This window comes from Nelumbo lutea, chromosome 6 (genome assembly GCF_056320005.1).
Source record: "Nelumbo lutea isolate HS-2025 chromosome 6, American lotus-T2T, whole genome shotgun sequence".
NCBI classification, from domain to species: domain Eukaryota; kingdom Viridiplantae; phylum Streptophyta; class Magnoliopsida; order Proteales; family Nelumbonaceae; genus Nelumbo; species Nelumbo lutea.
The window spans coordinates 72703919-72729675 of NC_142689.1; the positions used below are offsets into that span (position 1 = coordinate 72703919).

General features: G+C 36.8%; 3 protein-coding genes across 4 annotated transcripts in view; 2 read left to right on the forward strand and 1 right to left on the reverse strand.

The window, feature by feature from the left end:
* Positions 1-4572, forward strand: part of LOC148849637 (Insulinase (Peptidase family M16) family protein) — a 118161-nt gene extending 113589 nt beyond the window's left edge. The window contains exons 22-26 of the mRNA XM_088950056.1: positions 743-844; positions 1184-1334; positions 3121-3280; positions 3389-3451; positions 4175-4572. Of these exons, the coding sequence (XP_088806182.1) occupies positions 743-844; positions 1184-1334; positions 3121-3212 (345 nt within the window). The 3' untranslated portion in view covers positions 3213-3280; positions 3389-3451; positions 4175-4572. The remainder of the gene's footprint in view (positions 1-742; positions 845-1183; positions 1335-3120; positions 3281-3388; positions 3452-4174) is intronic.
* A 3387-nt stretch (positions 4573-7959) lies between these two features.
* Positions 7960-9715, reverse strand: LOC148849638 (uncharacterized). 2 transcript variants are annotated; one of them, XM_088951456.1, is made up of 5 exons: positions 9445-9715; positions 9266-9347; positions 8949-9097; positions 8715-8787; positions 7960-8621 (listed from the first exon to the last, which is right to left on the reverse strand). In XM_088951456.1, the coding sequence occupies exons 1-3, from the start codon at positions 9570-9572 to the stop codon at positions 8969-8971; spliced, it is 339 nt and encodes a 112-aa protein (XP_088807582.1). In that variant the 5' UTR covers positions 9573-9715; the 3' UTR covers positions 7960-8621; positions 8715-8787; positions 8949-8968. The 2 variants fall into 2 exon arrangements, with proteins under 2 accessions (XP_088807582.1, XP_088807583.1); XM_088951457.1 differs by having other exon boundaries at positions 8704-8787; positions 9445-9700.
* A 2622-nt stretch (positions 9716-12337) lies between these two features.
* On the forward strand, positions 12338-20488 carry LOC148849639 (patatin-like protein 2). The gene is made up of 6 exons (XM_088950057.1): positions 12338-12555; positions 12737-12918; positions 14143-14329; positions 14529-14690; positions 15892-16200; positions 19952-20488. The coding sequence occupies exons 1-6, from the start codon at positions 12430-12432 to the stop codon at positions 20189-20191; spliced, it is 1206 nt and encodes a 401-aa protein (XP_088806183.1). The 5' UTR covers positions 12338-12429; the 3' UTR covers positions 20192-20488.
* The last annotated feature ends 5269 nt before the right edge of the window (positions 20489-25757 follow it).

The window sequence follows — 25757 nt, forward strand, 5'->3', positions numbered from 1 at the left end:
ACTAAAGCTTTCTTTTGAAGAATTATGTGATGAATGGAATCCAAACTTAGCTGTTTAAGGGTCAGAATTTCATCTTAACAAATTGCTCAATAGCTTTATTTTGTGAAAGATAAATTAATTTTTCTATTTTCAATTTTCTGCTGTAATAGTTTTTTGTTTTTATTTTTATCTTTCACAGTGTGGACATACATTCACTTGACATGTGCTTGTTGGTCTTTTTTTCCTTTGTCCACCATGTTGCTCCAGAAAGCATGGATTGATCTTATAGCCATCTTAAAAAATTTATGATGGATATGAAAACATTCATGCTTAATGGAGGAGAATGTTAGAGAATAAAGACGCAACATTTCCATGGTAGGATAGAAAAGGGAAATGTTAAGATGGGTGAGTGACAAGATAAGAAGGATAAATTAAAATTCTTGCAGACTTTTGCTTCATTTAGTTTTGCAGACTTTTGCTTCATTTAGTTTTGCAGACTTGTGCTTCATATTCGTTTGATGCAGATCAAAGTCCCTAAACACAGGCATAAGGCTTCAAAGAATGTGATAGTGAGAAGACAATTGGTGGAATATGTGTTTTTTGATATCATGGAATTAATTAGGTCTTATGTAGTTGACCTAAATAATTGGTGTTAAGGTTCACAGGAAATTGATTATCTACAATTCTAGAGCAAAAAAAGATTTTATGTCTGCACACGTGGATGTAATTAAGGTCATTGACTGCAACAATTTAACTATTGCAGGCAAAACGTACATTGTTGATGAGGCATGAAGCTGAAACCAAGTCAAATGCATATTGGCTTGGATTACTTGCTCACTTGCAAGCTCATTCTGTTCCAAGGAAGGTAAATTGGGAAGAGACTATATTCTCAACCTTATATAATCTCCTGAATGAATATGGAATTTATACATAGAAAGCTATTTCATCATCTAAGCCTTGTCCCAACTATATGGCTAAAGCTACAGTGGATCTTCTCTCTGTAGCTGTTATGAATGCCTTAAACAGGAACATTGTGTTGGGTCCACAGCTCAAAACAAACTTAATAGCACACTAGACACCACATCATGTTCGTGCTATATGTGACATCTACAGTAACAAGCTTACCATAGTGCTACCATTCTTCTTTTACTTAATTCAGCATTGTTGGATAAGACATTTGCCCTGTTATGATTCTGGAATTCAGGATATATCTTGCATCAAAGACCTCTCTCTGTTGTATGAAGCTGCCACTATTGAGGACATATACCTTGCATATAAACATTTGAAGGTGGATGAGCATTCTTTATTTTCATGCATTGGAATTTCTGGGGCTCAGGCTGGTGAAGAGCTCTCTGGTAAGACATTTTTACCATTATTGTTCTTGTTTTTGTAGTAATAGTAGCAAGGCACCACTGCCTGGTACAGTGGTAAAATCTTGGGTTAACAAGCATGAGAACATGGGTTCAAGTCTGAGAGCAGCCAATTTGTGCAAGAAAATGCTGAAGGTTAGGTTTGTATCCAGTCTGCCCATCCCAAGACTCCAGATGGCTGGGGTCAACATTGGGTAGTACTTATCTTTATAACACCAAGCTTTTAAAGCATAGTATTAGCATATTAAATCGAACACTTGTATACATATCATTGTCCTTATTCTCAAGAAATGGAGTGATATGCCCATGCCACGTGTTTATGTCAATGTTTGTGCTCATCAGTTTTTGTCATTGTGACTCCTGGAAAAGGGGTCCCAACAATGTCAAAACATTTTTACTTTTGTTAGTAATACCACAAAGATTGATATCATTTTCTGAGTTAAAAATCTTCAAAAAGTCTGAGTTAAAAATCTTGGGTTAACAAGCATGAGAACATGGGTTCAAGTCTGAGAGCAGCCAATTTGTGCAAGAAAATGCTGAAGGTTAGGTTTGTATCCAGTCTGCCCATCCCAAGACTCCAGATGGCTGGGGTCAACATTGGGTAGTACTTATCTTTAAAACACCAAGCTTTTAAAGCATAGTATTAGCATATTAAATCGAACACTTGTATACATATCATTGTCCTTATTCTCAAGAAATGGAGTGATATGCCCATGCCACGTGTTTATGTCAATGTTTGTACTCATCAGTTTTTGTCATTGTGACTCCTGGCAAAGGGGTCCCAACAATGTCAACATTTTTACTTTTGTTAGTAATACCACAAAGATTGATATCATTTTCTGAGTTAAAAATCTTCAAAAAGTAACTTGGAATATCTGTGAACATTCCAGGAATCTGTAACTCATTCAATGAGAAATTAAAATCATCACCTGAGAATGCATTTGAGCCTTTCTTGAGTGACTCTGACTTCTCAAAATGCTGAAATCAGAATGACTCATACTGGCAAACACCCATGGATTACAGATTATTGGCTGCTTAATGCTCAAAAACCTGTTGTACAAGCATGTGTTAATAATCCTATGTGGTAATGCTAATAAAGAGCTGTTTTAGAATGTGAGAACTCTCTCTAAAACGAATACTCAGAAAAGAACCAGTAGTAAAAGTAGCATGCAGAGCATGTGGTAAAATTAGATTCAAGACTCCTATGTTGCTGCTTAAGATAAAGACATTAGTAATTCTATGTCGATTGGCACTGACTTTTAAGCATACTCTGGTCCAGGGCTGCAACTTGGGTCAGGTTAGCCCAAACCCAACATGAAAAGGTCTGGTTGGGTTGGGTCAGGTTGATGTTCAGGTAGGGCTAGCTTTGACCTTTGGCAACCTGACTTCACTTTGGGTTGGGTTAGGGTTGATCCTTCATGCAAACCTGACTCTACTATTACTAATGTACACATGTATTATAGTTCTGCTGCATATCATAATTTTAACTCTTAAACCCTAAACCTAATGATAAGTCATTAATGGTTCTCATGATCTTTTCTTTGGTTCATAGGACCTTTTAGTGTGGTTTGTGATAGCCTTAAACTTTTTCAAACTTGAATTATTTGGTTTGGCTTCAGAATTGAAATATCAACATCAATCTTTGATATGATATAGATTTTCTGATGGCTTCCAGATCTTTTTTCTGTGATTTATAATGTCTTTCGTTCAAAATTATTCCTTCTGTCCTTGAATAATTTCTTCTTTTCTTTTAATTGTTTCTACTTTCCAGCATCCTTAGAAGAGGAAGAATTAGATACAGGGCATCAGGGGGTTATCCCCATTGGACGTGGTCTATCAACAATGACACGGCCAACAACATGATCTTCTTGGAGCTCAAACTAATGTGATTTTGACGTCTTCCATAGTAAAGGGATCTTGAGCAATAGGAGGTATGTGTCTTGCGGGCTTCCTTGGTAGAGCTATATGAACACATAGATGGAATTTTTAAGATTGCAGTTACATCACCCTCTTTCCATTTGCCTTTAATTTGAAACTAGGAGGTCGTGTACATGGTGATTTGGGAAGCAATTTTGATAAAATGGGACGCACTCCTAATGAAGGTAAACCACCTTTAACTTTTTGTTTAGGGACATGCACAGTTTATACTAAATCACCACCTTCTTTTCTATTTTAATTAACAGAGGCATGAAACCTGATTGTCTGTTCCAAATGAGGGTTGGACATTCTAGGCCAAAATAAGCTTCCGAATTTTTCATAAATTGATATTTATAAAAGTTGAATTATGTTACAAATAATTATTTTGCTTGTTTATATATGGAAACTTAATATTATTATTTCAATTATTTTGAGTTGATTTTTTTCATAAACTCCACTTCTCTGTTAAATAAAGGTCTATGGGTCATTTTTTTTTCAATACCTAAATTGGTATTCTCGTTAGCTTCTCCTTACATCCCGTGGAACCCTCTTAACTTGTGTTGAGAAATTTTCAAAATTTTGGCAGTAAGATATGACAAAGCTTTCTAATTTGAGTTCGGTTGGAGTTTCACTTAATGTTCTTATGGCTCCTTTTAGGAGTGTAAATACAAATATGTACCGTACAGATACAAGGTTTAGAAATACTATACATAAGGTTTTGCACTGTACATATTTGTATTTGCAATCTTTCCAAAGTGAGCCTATATAAGAAAAGAAATTTGAAAAAATAAAAAAGAAAGAAAAAGGGATGGCATCTATACATTGCATGCCTGCATTTATGCATTGTATCGACTGATTTAATTAGTAGTAGCTATTTTTCATTTTGGTAAAAGCGATTAAAATTGCAGGAATTCTCTGAACATGGTGGAGAGGAGAAATCATCAGGGACGCCTAATGGGAGCTACAAAACTGTTCATATCATATTGTTTTCAAGTTAAAAAAGTTTTTTTTGTTTGACGGAATCTATTCTTTCAAAAGAAATATAGTCCGCAAGGAATATTATCCGACCAAGTAAGCTCTTTACCTTGACCATATATTTTTCTTTTCCTTTGTTTTCCTTTTTATTTTTGGTTATGTACCAAATAAGATATGGAATTAAAAGTAGCATTTCACCAAAGAGATCCTATTCAGAATGTGGCTGGATAAATGCCAGAATTAAGAAGAGATCCAATCCAGATTCTTTGGCTGAAACAGGCTGTTGTTGGTAACTCAAATGGAATGTGAAACTCTTCCTCTGTTTTTCTTATTTCGTCCTCTGCAGGGGTTGAGAAATATATATACTCATAATACAAACATCTCCTAATTATACATAAATTCTGGTTCTACCTCTCCTAGTTACATACAACTTAGGATGAGACTTATCCCTGAATTCAAGGGATATCCTCTAGTTTTACAGCTCACGCCGATAGTTGTGTACAGTGAAACTGTATTAGTAAATACTATTTATTTTTTTTCACTCTGACTGTTCTGGGTTTGATGTTCTCTGATTCTCTGTTCTTAAAGCGGTCAAAATTTTTCTGTTGCTCTTATATTTGCCTAAGTGCTATTGGTTGATTTTCAGACCGTGCTCACACTTAACTCACAACCTATACTGGAAATATCTTCGTACTTCTGTGTTTTTTTATTCATGGGAGATATTCTCTTTGCAAGTAGCTGTGAGGACATAATCCGAGTTCCTCCAAAGGGTAAACCAAAAGGGTAGGGATATGTTACCAACAAAAATGCTCTCAATACTGTTCCAATAGGTCACTGTTGCAAATTCGTGTGGGTGTTGCACAGAGCGTGTCCCACAAGCACAGCACATCCGAACGATATATTGGGACTTCTTATCTCCCATTGACAAGTATGGAAGATGTTCGCTTACATATTTATGTGCGGCACCTGTGGGTGTGCTCTGTGGGGTGCTAATCTGAAGTTCACTGCAGCTTCCTGCCTTCCTCTCTTGTCATTCATGTGAGATGTTCCCCATGTATTATAAGGGTTTGTTGGGACAGTGTTGGGATCATGTCTGAATTTAGATCAAAAAGGGGTTTCAGAGAAGGCCACATTGCCCACGTAATCTTTTCCGTGGCTATAAAAATGCCCAATCACATTTGCTATGACTGTGTCATATCCTTAAGCTGAAACAGGTAAATCAAAGCTTTTTATTTGTTATCATGGCCCCACTTTGAATTAGATGAAGTTACTTCTTGATGGGGTCATTGTAGTAGATCAAAGGCAATGATTTTCTGTTTTAGCCCTATTATTACAGTATCGTAGCAAAAGTGAATTCTATAAAGGGTAAATTTCATAAACTATCCTTATGGTTTAGTTAATTGATTAATTCTATCCTTATTGTTTATTATTATTTTAAAGTACATACTCTACATATTTGCATTTGTACTCCTTCCAAACTGAGCCTGAGTTACAATTGACTAATTATTCCCTTATAGTTAGGGTTCCATTACCATGTGGCTGTTATATTTTGAGAAAATGACAGTAACACACTTTCTCTTAAAGAAAAATGGTATCGTTGTTCAACTGATGGTCCAAGTAGAGCCACCAAGGAATGCCGGTGGTTGTGAAATGCAACACTGATTGGTCCATGGTTGAGTTAGAAAGTCCTTTGGAAGATGATTTTCTCCTCGGCAATGCGGCTAAAAGTGCCAAGTATAGAGGGTAGAATGCCATAACCAGGGGTTTTCACGGTAGCTATATCTGGCACCACTAATTTGCATGATTCCCCTAAGAAGCCTTACCTGTGTCTGGCCCAAGATGGGTTTGTGAAGAGAATGTGTGGTTCGTTTGAGTCGTCAAAATCGTCACTGATGAACAATAATTCTATATTGGTTGATACGGAAGTGAAGAAATTGAATTTAATACATACAAGTCCCCGCCGTCAGCGGTGGCACAGATGGAGGTTTCCAATTCTCCATCAAAGCCTCTTTGGTAGCACTTGGAGGAGGAATCACTGCTTGCAAATTTGGATCTCAACGTGGCCTCTAATTTCAGGTGAGCTTTGGTTTGAGATGCATGCAGCCAACCCTATTTCAGGCGAGCTTTGGAACCCTGTTTCAAGTGAGCTCTGGTTTCAGGTGAGCCAACCCTATCGGTTAGTAGAAGCGGTGGCCTAGATGAGGGCATAAGTTGCCAGATAGCCTTTGACACCATTGATCTCCACCGCAGGACCTAAAACGTGAAGTTGCAAAAGGTGGACGAAAGGAGATTAACATCTCTGGCACTGATCCAAACCCAGTCAACCACATTGGCGCAAAACCTTTGGATCTAACAACCAAATGGGCCACAAGCAAAGGGTTTTCCACAGCCTGTATCAGGGGGAAAAAATCAATCGCCTAACATCGCTTTTTCATAACAAATTACGGACCGAGGCTGGTGGGCACTTGGGCTTGACACAAAGAGGTCAGTGAGTTTCTTTGACTGACTACAGTATGTAAGAGTTAAAACCTCTATCTAATGATCGTTGCGCCGGCGGCCAGCCTGTGCTACGGCATAAATAGTGATATGAGGAGAGCCCTTCCGATCGATATGATGATGTCTTTCCTTCCCGCAGCATAGTTTTTTTACTTCGACTATGATACCAGTAAGACATGATAGTGATAGTGGACAAAACTGGAAATCAACCAAGTGACCAACTGGTATAATAAAGGCTCAGTTTGGAAGGAGTATAAATACATACAAAATAATACAAAATACAGTTTTGCACTCTACATATTTGCATTTGTACTCTTAAACTGAACCATAAGTGCTAATTAATAAGGTGATTATTTACCAAATTCATGGGGTTTTAATTGGTCAAAACTCTTCCAAGATGTCATGTCTTTTAAGTAATATAGCATTTTCGCTTTGGATCAATAAGGTCATCATGTCTTTTAGGCAGCATAGTTTTTTCCTGTAGTAAAGATTGGTTAAATATACATGTTTTTAATACATAAAATAAAAAAAAATGCATATTATAATGTAAATATGTATCTAAAAATTAATTTGTATAATATAAATAAATGTTTAAAAATTTAAAAACATATAAAAAAGTTTCCAAACCCATATTTTTCAAAACCTGAATTATGCCTTCTTTGAGTCTAATGATTTTATTAAAGTTCAGCAAAAATCAATGTCTGAAATAATAAGAATAGATTATTACCATCTACAACTAATGTCGTGAGGAAAGTAAGGATGAGACTATCATTTCAAATCGGATTTCCTGCCCACTATTCTATACCCACTCTCCATCCGCCTTGAATATCCACACATCCCCATTTTGTATTAGTGTATTATCAGCGGCGCCCGTGCTAAGCACCGGCGATGAATATCGAATTACTGCAATTGTAAAAAAATTAAGAAGAAAAAAACAAAGATAGTTTAAAAACAAACAAGATTTCGCTTATTACAAAGAAACAGGATTTTGCTCATTTAAGACTGGTCAGCCTCGAATGCAGCAGATGCAAAACTTGGATTGTATCTTGGGAGATCCATTGGACTGATATCAGTCCCCAAACTAAAAACTAAGCTGACATGCTGTTGCTATTGCTGATATGGCATTTAATTTCCTTATCTTTCTACTGCCTTCAACTTTAACAAATCAGTTTCTCTTACGGGTTGTTTCTGTTGATGGTCTTCCATATGCACATGACCCATCTACAGCAAAGACGGTGGTGGATTCCATTGTAAGACTGTATTAGTGGTTGAATTGTTTATTATTGGTATGAGATATAGATCTATTCTGGAACAACCCAGTAGCTGGAAATCTGAAACAATAAATTTCAGTTCATAGAATATGAATGATTAACAAAAATCCTGAAAATTGGACTATATAGGGCGGCCTCTGATGCGAAGGTCAGTGGCTCTGGATTCCATGGCTCTCAAGGCTTCCCTGGCCGAGGAAAAAGAGGTCCTTGTCCTTGGTTGCACATGATGAGCCCCCCCCCCCCCCCCCCAAGAGCCCCCATGAATTCTTCCCTCTGCAATCTAAAAGCCAATGCGACATCTTCCTCTTGACTGGGAACTCGTCTTCCTCTTCTCACACTCTGCTCTTGACTGCTCACTCCTCTTCTTCTCCTCCAACTTGAATCCAATGTCTCCTCTTCCTCCTCCTCCACCTCAGTAGATGTTTCTCTTCTTCTAACTACTGTTCCTGTTCTTCTGGGAACTGGGGTATTTCGACTTGCCTCTTCAGGGCTCCGACGCTCAGCTTCATGGCTATTCAGCATTCCCGATGCCTTTCTTGCTTTAACTTCTTTTGGAAACAGAAGTTGCACCGTGTTCCAAAGAACTATGTTCACTGTGCAAGATCGCCCATTGCTGCAAACTCAAAGGAAGATTACTTTTAAAGCCTATACAAACTTCTAATAAAAGAAAATTCTTCAAATCTCTAATTTCTTACAAGCGTCACACCTAATTAGCTGCCTGCATTTTGGGCATCGCTTTCCACATTTATCCAGCCAATTGCAGGCATTTCTTGCAAAAGCTGCGAGACGAAAATCTCTATCAGGACAATAAATTCAAAAGAAATACTCAAAAGGAGGGAATTAATTCACTGAAGAGCAAGAAAATCATGTATTGTTAAGACAAATCTGTATGTCCAGATTACAAACTGGGCAACCAATATTAAGCTTAGAAGTTCCTTACCGCGCAAGAGAGCTCTTCCCTTAGTTTATCCATGCAAGGGAAAGATGAACCCGAATGAGAAACATCAGAAGATTCCTCTGGCAAAGAAGCTTTGCCTTCTTTTCTCTGCTTCTCTTCGATAACTTTACTTTTTGAATCCATCTTCTTCTCTGCAGATAATCATAAAGAAAAGAGAAACTCGAGCAAATAAGCAATCCAACATCTAGATATGACTCCAAATAGAAAACGGAGTCCCCATTTCAAAAGAAACAAAGTTTAGATTATAATGGAGGAGAAACATTGAAAGGGGAGGAACAACAAAGAAAAAGAAACGTTACCCTCTCCAGCAGTCTCTTCATCATAAGGTTAAAGACAGCAATAGGAATTGAAGCAGGACTCCGTCTCTGTGCTGTGTGCTTTCTGGGAAGATGAAAAGAACAACTAATGTATCAAAGGTTGAAAGGAAAATATCACATGAGAGAATTGGAAAAAAAAAGGGGAAGAAGAATTGGATTACCTTCTCGAACTGGTTTTTGGGGACTTAAACTGAAAATGGCCATGCTTCTTCTCTTTGGGTTCTCTTTCTAGCGTGTCTTCGACGATGAAACTGGCGATTAGGAGCGATTCTTCATCCCAACCCGCCATTGTGGCAAAGGATCGGAACCTGGGACTGATGATGCATTCTGTGTTTCTCCCATCTTCAACAGCAACGCATTGAGGGGGCAAGAGAGAGAGGATAGGCGGAAGATAGAGAGGGAAAAAGGAAGAAGAATAAGAAGAAAGATGGAGTATGGACAAGAGTCACCTTATACAATGAAAAAATATAAAGTATGAACACGTGTGATATCATGCAATGGAGAAGCTCTCGTCTACTGTAGGGATGCTAAACCGAACCGAGGGGGAATTTTCTGGACCGAATCGATACAGCCAGTTAACCGGTGGATTAGTTAACCGTGGTTCGGTTTTTTGGTATTTTTGTGCCCTTAAAATTTAAAAAAAAAAGAAAGAAAAAACACAATCAAAGAGAACTTGGATCGCCGGTGTTGCCGAGATGTAGTAGCCTCTAACCCGTAGCCGAGTCTCCAATGTCGCCGAAGCAGGAAGGATCGCTAGTGTCAGAGGCCGTCAGTGAATCGGTCAAAGGGTGGAGCGCCAAAGGCCAAAACCCAGAGAGAGAGCTAGAGAGAGACTGAGAGGCGAGAGAGAGTGAGTTTAGAGAGAAGCTAAGAGGCGAGAGAGAGAGCTCAAAGAGAGATTAAGAGGAGAGAGAAAGAGAGAGAGCTAGAGAGAGACTGAGAGGCGAGAGAGAGTGAGTTCAGAGAGAGACTAAAAGGCAAGAGAGAGAGAGAGCTCAGAGAGAGACTAAGAGGCGAGACAGATAGAGAGAGAGCTAGAGAGAGACTGAGAAGCGAGAGAGAGAGAGTTTAGAGAGAGGGAGTATGAGAGAGTGAGAGTACGAGAGAGAGAGAGAGAGAGTACGAGAGAAAGAGAGAGAGAGAAAGGGATTTGCGTGATGGGAGTTAGACGACTCAGATTGTTAGTGTTAGACAAGTTGTTCGCCAGTCTGGCTACTAGTCTCCCAGACTGGCGAACTTGAAAGTCTCAGGCTCTCAGTTCGGCAGTCTAAACAGTCTCACAGTGTCGAACATTTTTATTAGATTTTTTAAAAAATAAAATAAAATATTAATATATATAATATTATATAAAAATATATCTCGGTCGGTTCGGTTAACTGCCGGTTTTTTTAAATGGTTAACTAAAACTTTCGATTTTTTAAAAGCATCGAACCGACCGATTTGATTAATCGATTTTTCGGTTCAATTTCGGTCGGTTTAGTTTTTTGGTTTTTTTGTTCACCCTTATTCTACAGTAAATATGAACAGTAAGATTCTATTTTGCCCCTACTATTATTTAACGTTTGCAAAGAAAGCAAAAAATCAGTTGGTGAGCCAAGAACACTAAACATCTTGGAAATTCTCCAACCAATCACTGTCACTATATGGAATATCTCTCTTTTTTTTTTTTTTTTGTTAGAAAATCTTAGTACATAGACTATGCCACCCAGTGATAACGGATAACTTACGAATGGAGATGATACTTGTTAGGATTGGCAGCGGGGTGAGTTCAGGTCAGGGTCTACATTCCCCGTCCCCAATCCCAAGTTTGAAACAAATCCCTATTCCCTTATCCCCATCCAAGATAAAAATGACTCTCCATCCCCAGTTTCCCATAAAGATGAGTTCTTCATCAAGAACCTGAATCCCCAAAATTTTAAAACTAAAACTATTTTTAAAAATATTTTTAATTAAAATAAGGGAATTTTAAAATATAAAAATATTTTAAATATATTTTGATATATATATATATATATATAATGAAGGTAAGGGCAGCGAATTCATTCCCATCCCTCATCTTGCCCCCATCCTCAGCAAGGCAATCTCCATCCCTGAAGAAGTTGGGTACCCAATGGGGATGGAGAAAATTGTGAGGCCTACTTGGTGCCTTAAGAGTGGATATCTTACAAATAAAAATGGCTGGGTCTTGTTGTGTTGGTGCTTTGAATTCTAGAAGGCAAAATTCCATAGAAGTATGTGCTTGTTGCCCACTGCTAACCACCCTCAAGGGTACATGGGCGGAGCCCCCTTGATATGGATTCATAGTGCAAAGAAATCGTAGCTAAGTCAGTCACATTTGGATATCGCATTGCAGATGGATGTGCAATAGCTAGGTTGGTACCGCAGATCGCATTAGGGTGATATCGCATATTAAAGTAGCTTGATATCGTAGATCACAGTAGTCTGGTATCGCAATCTAGACTCGTAATTAACGGGATCTCATAGGATTTTCAAGATCTGATTCATAACAGTTTTGTGGGAACAACCGTGGTTTAGGGTTTTCTCGTATAAATAGCCTTGTATCTTACCCTAAAAGCAATCAATCTTGTATCATATATCTTAGGGTCCAAGAGAAGAGTACAACAAGAGTGATTGAGAGAAATAGAGGAGTCAAAACGTTAGGTGTTTTGGGAGCTAGATAGTGGATTTCTTCTCTTCTTATGCCCCTGAATATAGGCTATAAACTGAACCATTTATTTCATTCCTGCTTTATTAAAATCACAACAGTCCTTTATTGAATGAACATTTCTTATCAACCACATCAATCTTCCACCAGGAAAAAATAGAATATAGGGCATTGAAAAGAACCCCAACTGACCCGGATTATCAAACCTTTCTCCCAAGTTCCCAACGTAACAATAAAGTCAGCATCATCAGTGGATATTTGTCCATTATAAGCTCATGTTCCTTGATTGTTGTTTTCGTTGAGATTATTATAAATGTAATATGTGCTTATCAAGGTACATAGTATGACATTAACCTGTAACCAAAAGAAACCAAATGCACCAGTTGATCTTGCTTCACAAGCCCCTATCTATAGCTATTATAATGCACTTCGATTCATTAATTGAATATGATAGAGAGGAGAGAGAGAAAGAGAGAGAGAGATGGCAAGGATAATCAAGCCCCCACCTTCTCTAGGGAAGATGGTTACAGTACTGAGCATTGATGGAGGTGGTGTGAGAGGCCTAATACCAGGAACCATCCTCGCCTTCCTGGAATCCCAGTTGCAGGTAAAGTGATGAACCATAAAAAGAAAAAACAGTGAAAATTAAAGGAGCTGATTTTTCATTTTTCTTTTTATGAAGAAGAAGAAGAAGAAGAAGAAGTAAAAAATGAAGAAATAATGGTAGCAATCTGCTGATACTACATATATGTATGTCTTACTTGTGTTAATTGGTGTTGTTTGTATAGAAACTGGACGGGGCGGAGGCCAGATTGGCCGATTATTTCGACGTGATAGCAGGAACGAGTACCGGCGGCCTAATTACCTCCATGCTTACAGCTCCTAACAGCAACAACAGGCCCCTCTATGCTGCCAAAGATATCAATGCCTTTTACCTTCACCACTGTCCCAAGATATTCCCGCGTAACAGGTTAGTTTTGTCCTCCGAGTGGCCAATTACGTCCTTCTGAGTTCTGACTCCCGACCCTGGCCGGTGTGTCCTCCGGCACCTTTTTCGTTTTTCATATTATCATGAATAATCAAAGGTTATACCTGCATGCAGTCATAAATCATCATAGGTAATTGACTAACCAATTCAGGGGTTCAACATGATGTCGGAAAGACATGATAGCAGAAATATTTACAATCAATCATGTAGATTTTCATCAAAATTTACAGGGAATTGTGATTGGTTACAGCCTCTCTGATATCATATCTTTAGGACATCATAGATCTTCTCATGACTCAGAGGCCTTGTTCGTTTTTCCATACCTGGGTAATGTATTTTTCCGGCTCCAAGGAAATAATTATCCAAGTAGCTTTTAAATCAAGTATTCTTAATGTGCCATCAGTCACTTACTCAGGTATATGCACGAAGGAACTGAGTACATTTTTGGCGGGTGGATAAGCAATTTATCCACCCTTCAAGGGTGTATCGATTATAAGAGCAGTCAGATACTCTCCACATGCAAAAAATCATTTTGCATAAGACCCATGATAACAGTGAGAACACGAATAAATTGATCAATACTATTATCTCTACCTGCCTGCATGTAGAAAGTGCAATCGAATGGCCAATAAAAGTCTAAAATGTGGCAATGAAAGTGCAACCGTATCCCTCCTGTCCTGCATATAAGTGCCAATGTCTTCAATTGGATGCATATTGGAAGAGGAAGTTTCTTGGAACAAAGATCATGATAATGATTTTTCACCATGCTTTTTTTTTACGTGGGATCCACTAATTGCAAGTTTTTTTTATTAATGCTATCTGCGGACAGTATATCTGGAAAATGAAAGAAATACCATATTAGCGTCAGTTTGACATCGATGCCATTGTATGGAATCGATTTTAAAATATATAGTTTGGAGCAATGTAGAATTTAGAACGAAAATATATACTTGTGCTGAAAAAAGCAGAAATGCATCCCTTCTATCAAACAGAAAGTACAGTGCTGTTGTTGTTTCAAGAAATGTCTTACTTGACAGCAACGTTTCTAAAAAATATTATTTTCTGAGAAAACAATGCTTCTAACCCACGCATCAACAATAACAACATGCTGAATACATAGCATTGATGCCAAACAATATATATATATATATATATATATATATATATATTACAAAGTAAAGGGGGATAGCTGATACATGGCAACAGGGGTTCGTTGGGTTCGGCAATGAGCTTAATGGGTGCAGTTATGGGACCCAAGTTCGATGGAGTATATTTGCGTTGTCTGTTACAAGAGACCCTCGGGGAGACAAGACTACACCAAACGTTATCTACCGTTGTTATTCCTACTTTCGACATCAAGCTTCTTCGGCCCGTCATATTTTCCACCTATGAGGTACGTACATACGCGGCCATGCTTCAATTACCATCCTCGTTCACAATTGCTCATTGTTGTGTAATTTGATGATCTTTCTTGACAAACACATCCTCCACCTGCATGTAGAGAAGTCGAAATTTTAATTACAGAGACAGAGAGAGAAAGTATGTTGAACTCTAACACAAGCAGAGTGGGTTTGATAATTTGTTGTACACAGGCGAAAAGGGATGTTGGGAAGGACGCTCTTCTTTCTGACATCTGCATAGGCACATCAGCAGCTCCGACATATTTCCCCGCTCACCACTTCAAAACAAAGGATGCCCAGGCCAAAACCAAAAGTTTCAACCTCATCGACGGTGGCGTTGCTGCTAATAACCCTGTTCGTAATTAATTCTACACTCCCATTGATTCAGTTTGTTCTTTTAGATCTTAAAACTCAAAGCTCCGTTTGGATATAAAAATTCTTATTTATGATGTAATTTAATATGTTAATATTATATTAATTTAGTAATAATTAATAAATTAATATATATTACATATTATTAATATATAATAGGGAAAATTCCGGATTAGTATACTGTATTTTGGATCTAGTGCCACTAGCTGTTAGCCAGCCGTTAAGTGGCATTTGAAAAAGACACAAATGCCATTCAAGTATTATTTAATTTTCTTTAGCAACCATCTAAACGTTAACAAAAACTTAACAGTCCCAAATCTTTGACTTTTCCATTCAAAAAAGTTGGGGTCATGTTTGAATGGGCATTTTGGTGACCCCAACTTTCTTAAATAGAAGAAGCAAGGATTTGAGCCTGTTAATTTTTTTAAACGTTTGGATGGTTGAAAAAGAAAATTAAATGACATTCGAAGGGCATTTGTTTCTTTTTCAAATGTCACTTAATGGCTGGTTAACAGATAGTTAACAACAGGTACTGGATTGTCATGTTTTAAAACTTCGGGTACTAAATTGTCTTATTTTAAAGTTAGGGGACCAAAGTGACACTAAGCCCAAAGTATAAGATACTAATCAAGAATTTTCCCTATATAATATTATCAGGCAAAGTTGAATTCGGGTCAGACTTGTTTAAGAAAGGCTAAACCTGGCCTAAAAAAAAAATAATCGGACTGGGTGTTTAAAGCCCAAGCCTATGGGCCTAAAGTTTTATCCAATTGGGCTACTCGACCAGTGAACTAGTTAATCTATTTGTAAGACCATGGTTTTGAATACTCTGTGGTCTGTCTTTTAGACTCAACTATGATGACCAAAAGAGATGATATCTAAAAAATTTATATCCAATTAAAGGGTCTCATAAAAGTGATAACCAATTAAGTAGATTTTCATCAAAATTCACGGGATTTTTGATTGGTCAAATCCTTTCTAGTATCGTATCTTTTCAAACATCATATGTTTATCCCTGTCTTTCCCCATATAGGCCAGAAAGTACTCTAACCACTCAAATTTTGCTCACTGGTTCCGATCCAGTTTGCAATATATGTATATATATATATATGCAAATTCCATATGTGTGATTATATAGGAGGATGCTAATTAAAATTGTATCCCATTATTATGATGTATGTAGGCATTAGTCGCAATGAGTGAAATCACAAAAGAGATAATTATGGGAAACCGTGATTTCTTCCCCATAAACCCATTGGCTTACCATGGAAAATATCTAGTCATCTCTCTGGGCACAGGAGCACCCAAGCTGGAAGGCAAGTATAACGCTGTGGTAGCCTCTAAATGGGGATTGGTGGGATGGATGTACCATGGTCATAGGGCCAAACCTCTCATTGATTGTTATGCCCGCGGAAGTGCTGATTTGGTTGATCTCCATGCTTCCGTTCTTTTCCAAGCGCTCCGTTCTCAAAACAATTACCTTCGAATCGAGGTTCGTTTTTCATCCTTTTCTTTTCCTTGCTTTTCATTTCTTTTCATCTTAGGCTCCCTCTGGCAAGAGTGCATGTATGCTTTTTTTTTTTTTAAATACAAATATATCTTTAAATATACTCATAAATATGTACGTGCATTTTCATTTGACAGTATCTCTGACATAAAACTATTTATAATGCATGAATAATTTTTAAATAATTATAAATAAACAGTTTATGGACAGTTATAAATGAGCAGTTTCTAAAATGAAAGTTAAAATGCATTTTCTTTTTCTTCTATTCCATTCTTCATCTTTAATTACCTTATTTAATTAATCATCTATTCATTTGAGTTTTGGACAACATGATTCTAATAGGATAGGTTTCATTCGTAATAAAAAGGAGAAAGAAGAATATTAAGAAACAACGTTGATTTGGTCAGCAATACAATGACCTAACATGAAAGCCTTGTTTGCCTTGTTTGTTTTGTTTGTTTTTTATCTTCTCCTCTCCATTTTCATTTATTTTATGACAAAATTCTCCTTAACTCCGTTTCTCTCCTGCATCTTTTCAAGAGATAAGAGTTTAGGAGCCAACAACCATGGATAGAAAATGGATTTCTAATTCATGTTAGATAGCTTTGACAAAAATAAATATATAAGATTTAGAGGAACGAAGTCATATTATATATAAAAATAAACTTAATTTCTTCCTCATACATGTGTCTATCCACTCTGAAAGAAAGCAATAGTAGTTAATTCCAATCTTAGAATGTGTCAAGTTAAAACATGTGGCTACCCCTAAAGGAACCCACTTCAAAAGATGTGGGACTCATATTGGTCTTTCTAATTAAGTTTCCTAATTCAAATGAAATATTCATTATAAAGACTTTCAATGGTGTGTCACATTCTTTTAGATAACTCAAATTAGATATATTAGAGAAATAGTACTATGAATGCCAAACAAAAATGATAGGTGTAATTACCCCTTACCCATTACTTATGGTGTGGGACTAGATTTGTTCATGGGTCGGGCTTGGGACCCAACTTTACACTATCTTGGGCTTCGGGCTGGGCCCATTAGAATTTTGGCAAAAGTCAAGCCCGAGCTCAACCCAAGATCAGATATGCGGGACCCATTCTTCTAAATAAAGTGGGGCATTAATTACAAATATTACCAGATTTAATCTTTTAAATCAAATAAAAATCTATCCATCAGAAAATCAAAAAATAAAATAAAATAACCTAATTTTACAATATAGATAATGGGTGTCAAATGAATAGTCCAAGTTAAAAAAAAATGAAATAGAAAAGTGAGAATAGTTAATTCCACTCTCCAAAAAAAATAACTTTAGACACATGGCTACCTACAAAAAGTATTCACTTCAAAAGATGTGTAGCTATATTATCTTTGCAATTAATCTCCTATTTCATTTAAAAGACTCATTGTAAGGATTCTTAATTACAACTTAAATCTTGTTTAATTTTAAATTAAATAAAGAATTCAAATTAGATAAAATACTACATAAATAGTGGATCTTAAATAAAAATGATATTATTACATATAAACAGAAAAGAATAAAATGATATAGAGGTATAGTTGCCCCCCACTTGGTACATGGTCATTCTTTAGTAAATATAACATATTGAATGAAAGCATTTGTTCTATGTTTTTTTTTTATTTTAGAAATTAAACTAAATTAATTTTGAACAAAACAAAATGGCAAAATAGGATTCGTGCATGTAACTAACCCCATATAGAGGTGTAAAATGGGTCGTGCCATGTGGACAGCCCGTGCAAAGTGCAGACCATGTCATGTCGGCCCACAAGTCGTCCCAGGTCGTGCCGCCTTCCCCTAGGATAACTTGGGGGTCAGCCCAACATGGCCTATGGCCCAAGCCCATGCGAGCCCGTGCCATGAGCCAAGCCTTGGATCAGGCCAGGCTGTGGATTGGGTCAAAGCTATTTATTTAAAAAATAGAAAAAAAAAACATAAAATTTTAGTTTTATATGAATTTTGATGTATACATGATTGTTTATATATATAATAATTAAATAAATTAGTATAATAAAATTGAAAATAATTGTTATTTTATTAATATATTATATACTATATATTATTATATAATTATAATTTATATAATATATACAAATGATATATGCAGTCGTGCCGGCACGCGGGTTGCGAGTGGCATGACCTGCTCAGTCATGCCGTATTAGCCTGGCCCGTGGACCTAAAACCCCAAGCCCAGCACAACCCACATGATTGTATCGGGCTTGTCACAGCACACGGACCATCGTGCCAAGCCAGTCCAAATTCGTGTTGGGCTACAAGCAGCACATCCCAATTTACACTTCTAACCCCATATAATTGGAATAATGCTAATGATGATGATGATGATGATGATGATGATGATGATGAAATTATATTTGATTATAGTAGAATTTCAAAATAACAAGTGTGAGAACACAAGGTCAAATTTAAGAGTAGCTATTTTGTGCAAAAATGCCAAAGATTAGATTTATATCCAGTCCACCCTTTCCAAGACCCTAAATTGCTAGGACCAACACCGATAATGGCCTCTTTTTGTTGGTTACTAAAACACATTTTTATTGTAAATTAAAATCCATTTACTCTTTTCTAAGTGAGAGGCTACTCAGGGGCAGAGAAACCATCATTCCTTATATATGGATAGTATGTGAAAAAAGGGTACACATGTAATAAAGTGGGTGCCCCCCAACCAAAAAAAATAACTGAAATTCTCATTTAAATGCTAAGGACTGCTCTCAAGTAATATAATAATATAATGTAATATATCATGTATTAACATCTTTATATATATTATATAATATAATATAATTGGGGCCGGTTCAGGGCTGGGGTCGGGGCGGGTGGACAAATTTCATCCCCGCCCCATCCCCGATCTCCAGAGTTTTGGGTTTCCCCAAACTCCATCAATGATAAGAAAAAAAATGCACCAACGGGGACAGGGCAAGGTGGACTCTCACATGAACGGGTCAAATTGTCATCTCTATTTCTCTTACCTCTAAAAACAAAAGGAAATTCTTGGCTCTGCCACAGAGGCCAGTCATGTCTAAACAAGAAGACCTCTGGTTTGAGGACTTTGTTTTAGTAAATATACTAGTAGCAGAGATGGTGCAGTTGCATAAGTTTAATTAAGAAAAATGCAATTAATATAAGAGAACTGATTTATGGAGTGAGAGAAATTAGGAGGAAAGATAATTTTAAGGAAATACAGTTTTGAAGTGGGATAAAAAAGTGGGAAGAATTTCAGAAATTAGAAAAGTTGAGAGAGAGAGAAAGATCGGATGCTTAATCTCATTTGTGATGTGTGTGTATACAGATATATATATATAACCATGTGATATATCACCACTTACACACAAAACCTTCTAACATTTTATGTTTCACACGGTTTACCTAAGGCCTCTTACTCAAATTCAAATTGTCAGTGCTAGGTATATTTCTTATAACCACTATAGTATCTGTGTCAGAACTGGGCCCGGGTGTTTTTATCGGGTTTGGAAGCGGGTCAACTAATATCCGACCAATTAATTCTTTATACCATGGATCAGGCTAGGCAAAATAAACAGGTTCAACACCAAAAATAAAATAAAATAACAAATAAAAAAGTCCCAAACAGGTTACAGGTCTCAGCTTTTGGCTTAATTTTCTACGGTTACAACAAAAACCAACAACAATATAATCATGACAACGATGATGATAATGGATATGAATGTGATGGTCAGGATGACAGTTTAGTTGGAGATGCTGTTTCAGTAGATATTTCAACAAAGGACAATATGGAGAATTTGATCAAGATGGGTAAAGAACTTCTCAAGAAACCGGTGTATAGAGTAAACGTGGAGACTGGATTGAATGAAGAGGTGAAAGGAGAGGGTACAAATGAAGAATCTTTGACTCGTTTCGCCAAGCTTCTCTCCGGTGAACGCAGGCTAAGGCTAGCTAAGTCGATCAGTACCATCTGAGTCTTGCACCTTCAACTTCATCAACCTGAAATATTAATTATATGCGTCATATCTACCTAATTCATGAAATGACTGGGTTTGACCGGCCGGGTGGAATAACAATCTCAAATTTTCTAATGCATTTTATGTAAGGCAGCTTTTGCTATGATTTGGTTATTTTGGTTGATCAAACAGTGCAACCTTATATGCAATTAATGTATTGACAATAAGCTGGTCCCAGGAGGATTGACCTTGAAAAGGAAATTCATATTTGCTATATATAAAAAAGAAATGAAAATGCATGTAACCATTCGTAAACCAGTGTTTTTTTTTTCTTCTTCTTTTTATGTATCAAAAAAAAATGCGGTGGTTCAACTTGAAGGCTTGGGTTTAACGTGGTCAGCCCAATTGGTGGGACTGGGAAGAGTTCAGACCGGACGGGTTGAGCCCATTTGGTTCACAGGAATCAGAACTGGAATGGATTAATCATTTGGTTGGGCAGAATCATAATCCCATCTTCATTTCTGGTAGAATGGTCATTTTTTCCCCTTCCCTTTGGAAATGAAAATCCATTGCAACTGATTCTAATTTATTCCCGCTTCAATCTGAATCAAATAGGTGAAATGAATAGATCATTCCAATTCTGCAGATTATGATTCCAACCGTAACCAAACAGACTCTAAAGGCATTAAAAACCTAAATACCTTGTTTAATAACTTATTGTCTTTGTGTTTGTTTGTTATCGATGTCGTTGCTCCAGAAAACGGCAATACATCAGCGTCATGTCGAAAAAAACAGTGTTACAGGAAACACCTGTTTGGAACCGTTTTTCCATAAAAAATGGTGCTCCAAGCCACGCCTTTCCAATTTCCAAGGCGTGGCTTGGAGCAACGTCGAATTTGGCGTTTCTTGGAGCTACAGCTTGATGCTGCCAACAAGGACATGAGGTGACAGTGACAGGGACATGATGTGGCACTGGATAATAGGTACCAGTGCTGAAAACGTTTCCTAGAGCATTGGTACCAAACAGAAAACGTTGATGTTACTCCAAGAAACGTCCTATCTGGCATCAACTTTTCCAAACAAAAAAAAAAAGTCACCATTGCCAAACATATACTTTGTCAACGTCTATCATCATGACAGCCTAAGTTCCAAATAGACTCAAAATTCATATTCCAATAAGCAAACTTAAGGGGGTGATTTTACCGACATGACAATTGTTTTTGTATATGTCTGGCATTGATGTTGCAGATATAGCACCCTTTTCTTAGAAAATCATGCTGGTGGTGTGTGGGTTGGAAGCACCACTTTCTCAGAATACGGTGTCTTTTTTTTTTTTTGTTTGAAAACATTGCTGTTAGGTAGGACGTTTTTTGGAGTAACAACAACATTTTCTTTTGGTATCAATGCTCTAGGAAATGTTTTCAGCACTGTTCCTATTCTCCAGTGCCACGTCATGTCCCTGTCACTGCCTCCTCATGTCCCTATTGGTAGTAACAAGTTTCAGCTCCAGGAAATGCCAAATTCAGCATTGCTTCAAACCACACCTTCCCAATTTTCATGACATGGCTTAGAGCGCCATTTTTGGAAAAATGGTTTCAAATAAACAGGCATTTTCTAGAGCATCGTTTTTTTCCAACATGACACTGATGTGTCACCGTTTTCTGGAGCAACAGCATCAATGCCAAACAAACGCAAGAGATAAAATCATGAACCTGGGAGCAAGGTAAAAACATGTGCTTATAGTTCTTTCCTAAGCATTCAATCATCAACATCTTTAACTCTCTTTTTTTTAATCGTTACATGGAAAGCTCTCTGGAAACGCATGCTTAACAAGGGAAAGTGTAAAAAATGGCTCTTTCAAATGGATTAGCTTTCTTGTTTTTGTAAGCAAGAAACAGATTTTTTTTTTTCATTTATCCTTCAAACGCCATTTTACTAGAGCAATTTTGGTGTGTGAAACTCAGATTGGGTTTAACCCAAACAACTTAACACTACAAACCTGTATCCGATTCTTCGAGATTGGCTGAACTCCTCTGCTGGAACCATAGCATGTAGCATGCAAGAGATACAAGTTTTTTCGGTTAGTTCTGCCTTCTATTATATTTAATTTAGAAGGCATGAACTAAATTGATCCTTGACCCAATTGATGCCAATAGACTTAATTCATAAACCAATGACTTACTTGTCACCTAGGAGCAGCATCCATAGTATGCAACTAAGGCCCCATTCCTTTGGGGGTAAGTTTGGGAGGGGGGAGTTGGTTTGGTCAATGGGAAATTTGACCAATATACCATACAAACAAAGCTTTTTCTTAGATATGTTTTTGGCAACTTACCTAAAATTTTTTTTACACACTAGGAGGTGTATATTTTATTTATCCATATAGGGGGAATTTGGTTATAAGACTAAAATATCCCTGATAGAACAAAAAAAAAAATAGTGATCCTTTAGGCTCCATTTGGAATGAGTGCAAATACGAATTTGTAGAATGCAAAACCTTGTATTTTGTATTATTTTATATGTATTTGTATTTGTATTATATATATATTTGTATTCATACTCTTTTCAAACTGGGTTTTAGAAAATTCAACCACCCATCTGAAAAAAAAAACATGGATAAATATATGTATCCGAATAAATGCATTTACCTGGATAAATAATTTACCACCAAACAAATGAGGCCTAAATTCTAATAATCACCATGAATCACTTACCAATTCTCAATTTGTACTCAGTTATGGATTGATGGCTCTTGTAACCTAAATACAAGTCCTGCAAGACGAGTACTCCTCCTCCAGCATGTAGATTGTAGCGTCTTTACAATTCAAGGAAGTCCATGCATACTAAGCAAAGGGATGCTATGATGCCAAAATACGGGCCTTAACTTTTGGCCTAGAAGCAGCTTCTTCTCAAAATATAACCAATCTCATATATAGTTTATTCTAACTCTAAGTAACTGATAGGCCCTTTGAATAAAGTAACAAAGCCCTACTATTGGATCAAGCAATTTCACTAAATTAATCATATTAATAGTTTTTAGGGAGAATAACAGTTCAGCCCAGGATCAGAATTTGTAGGCCCAAAGTACTGTTGGGGTAGGTGCCAGATCAGAATTAATGTTAATTCATGAGCGGACATTGGTGCATAGAGTGTGGATTGTTGACATTTTGAATATTTATAGCTTTGCAGTAGAAATCAGAAATCTGCATGGGGCATGTCCGTACTTTTCTGTAGTTTTTTTATCCTCTTTTCAGTTCATCTATTTTTACCATGTAAATAGATATAGAAATCAGGATACTTAGGCTGCATTTGGAATCAATGTAAAACGTCACCTATGTAAAATACACTGATGACGTTTTACACTGAACTAGAAAGTGACTATTGTTTTTTTGAAAAATAGTGATGGTGTAATAGTGTAAAATTTTACGTCGATAAAATCAATGCAGTTTTTACATTGGTTGTCGATGTAAAACTTTAGAGCTGATAAAGTTTTACATTTATTATCGACGTAAAACTACACTCCTTCCAAATGCATACAAAACTGAACTAGAGTGTAGTTTTACATCGATAACAATTACACCTTCTTGTCAAACGCATAAAAAACCAAACCGATACAAAATTTACTTTCATTCTTGATTTACATCACATCCAAATGCAGCCTTAATCTTAGTTTGGCAAGAAACGTATGTTTTTCATCGATATCGGAATCACATCAAATGTTATTAAAAGAGCCAAGAGTATGATTCAAAGAACAGCTCACTTAGATCAGCTGTTACATGTTCTATTTATACTGTGACTGTACAGATAAGATATGTACAAAATCAAATCCAGAAAGATAATGTGATAGGCATTATCACCTATTAGTTATATCAATCCAGGAATTTTTATTTTTTTTGGTAAAAGGATACACTTAAAAACATCAAGCATACAAAAGAAGTCACCTTTTGGAAGAAAGAAGATTGGAAGTTAACTGGAGTATACTAATACAAAAAGTCTTAGTTCCATTTACAATAGCTTTTTTTGCTAAACTATGAGCAATAGCTACATCTTTTCAATTTACATAGTGTTAGAGACTCTACTATTGTTAAGTCAACAACAACGCCAAATCTGGAATTCACGTAACAGTTGCTGATGGAAGATTTCATGCTCGAGAATATAGGTCTTGCTCAGTTTTTCAAAATATTTATTACAATTGATGGAAGGTTTAAAATTCAAAATCTTTGTATATTTATTACAATCAAACTTTGTATCTATATATGTACCATCCATTCGAAAGAATTTCCCTTTCTTTCACTCTCTTCTTTCATGGCATTAGAGCCTATTTGAGACCATCGTCCCTTTCTTGGTCCTTCTCTCTCCTTCTCCATGGCAAACTCTCAAAACTTAGATGCTACACTCCCTCAAGTTATCTAATCTGACGATGATTCCAGCCCTAGTTCTTCTTCCTCTATTCCCAGAATCTCACTCTCTCATCTCACAAACTTAATCTCCGTCAAACTTGACAGAACAATTTTTTTGCTTTGGCTCACTCAAACAATTCATGCGCTGAAAGGACGTGGGATTTTTTGGTACGTTGATGGTTCCTTTGTTTGTCCAGCTCGGTATGTCACTGATGACAATGACTAGTGCGCACTATCAATCCCTCTTATGATCTCTGGCAAGAGCAAGACCAGTGTTGGGTGTGGGTCCAGCCCATATGAGGGGCCCACCCACTTTTATTTGTTCCCAAAATGAGCCACATAGTGGAAGCAAAAAAAAAAAAAAAAAGGCTTCCACCTCTTTTTTGATTTGGGCATCATCTATTCATAACCACCAGTTGTAAGACGCGAAGGAGAAGAAACAGAGGATATCCGAGGGTTTTCTGGTTTTTTGAGTTTTGTGAAGAAGAGAAAAAAAGCTGGTTCTTATTTCATTCAAGACCAAGTTCGGAGGTGTCTTTCAAGCCTGTTCTTGATGAGGTTAAGTGCTAGAGTTAAGAATCCTTATCCAATTCAAATTTCTTGATTCTTGATTCTTCTTCTTTTCAATTCAAATTTACAACAACTTAGTCAAATCTAAACCTCTGTTTGTGTTGTATTCACCTTGCATTTGGTGATGTTAATGCTGTTCTTATGAGACAATGATTATTTCCTTAATGTTTGTAAGCCTCCGATTGCAACTAGAGAAGACTATTGTACCCATTAATTTCTGAATTAGTGGAAGACTTTTATAGATCATAGGTCTCATGGTTTTTTTCCCGATTTTGAGGTTTTTCAAGTAAAAATTCTGGTGTACTATTGGTGGTGATTGTTATATGTTTTTCTATTACTTGGCTGAATTGTTTACTTGTTATCATTGTTGTTGGCATACCCATTTTCACACACAAACTTAGGAGAAAAGTTCTTGTTGTCTTGAGATTGGTTTTACACTCATTTTTGCTACTATAGTGTAACTTACCCAACAGTGGTATCAGAGTCAGGTTGGCTGAAATTAATTTTTTGTGTTGATACAAATGGAGGAATCCTCGGGTGTTATGATAAAATTGACTTCATCGAATTATGACATTTGGAAACCTAGAATGGAGAACATTTTGCAAAGATTTGTA

Excerpts from the sequence above, each read along its gene's own strand:
- LOC148849638 (XM_088951456.1), bottom strand. The coding sequence starts at position 9,572 with ATGGCGGGTTGGGATGAAGAATCGCTCCTAATCGCCAGTTTCATCGTC. Across the intron at positions 9,348-9,444 it reads CCAAAAACCAGTTCGAGAAG|AAAGCACACAGCACAGAGAC; the intron begins GTAATCCAATTC and ends TCATCTTCCCAG. Across the intron at positions 9,098-9,265 it reads TGAAGAGACTGCTGGAGAGG|AGAAGAAGATGGATTCAAAA; the intron begins GTAACGTTTCTT and ends GATTATCTGCAG.
- LOC148849639 (XM_088950057.1), top strand. The coding sequence starts at position 12,430 with ATGGCAAGGATAATCAAGCCCCCACCTTCTCTAGGGAAGATGGTTACA. Across the intron at positions 12,556-12,736 it reads TCCTGGAATCCCAGTTGCAG|AAACTGGACGGGGCGGAGGC; the intron begins GTAAAGTGATGA and ends TTGTTTGTATAG. Across the intron at positions 14,330-14,528 it reads TCATATTTTCCACCTATGAG|GCGAAAAGGGATGTTGGGAA; the intron begins GTACGTACATAC and ends TGTTGTACACAG.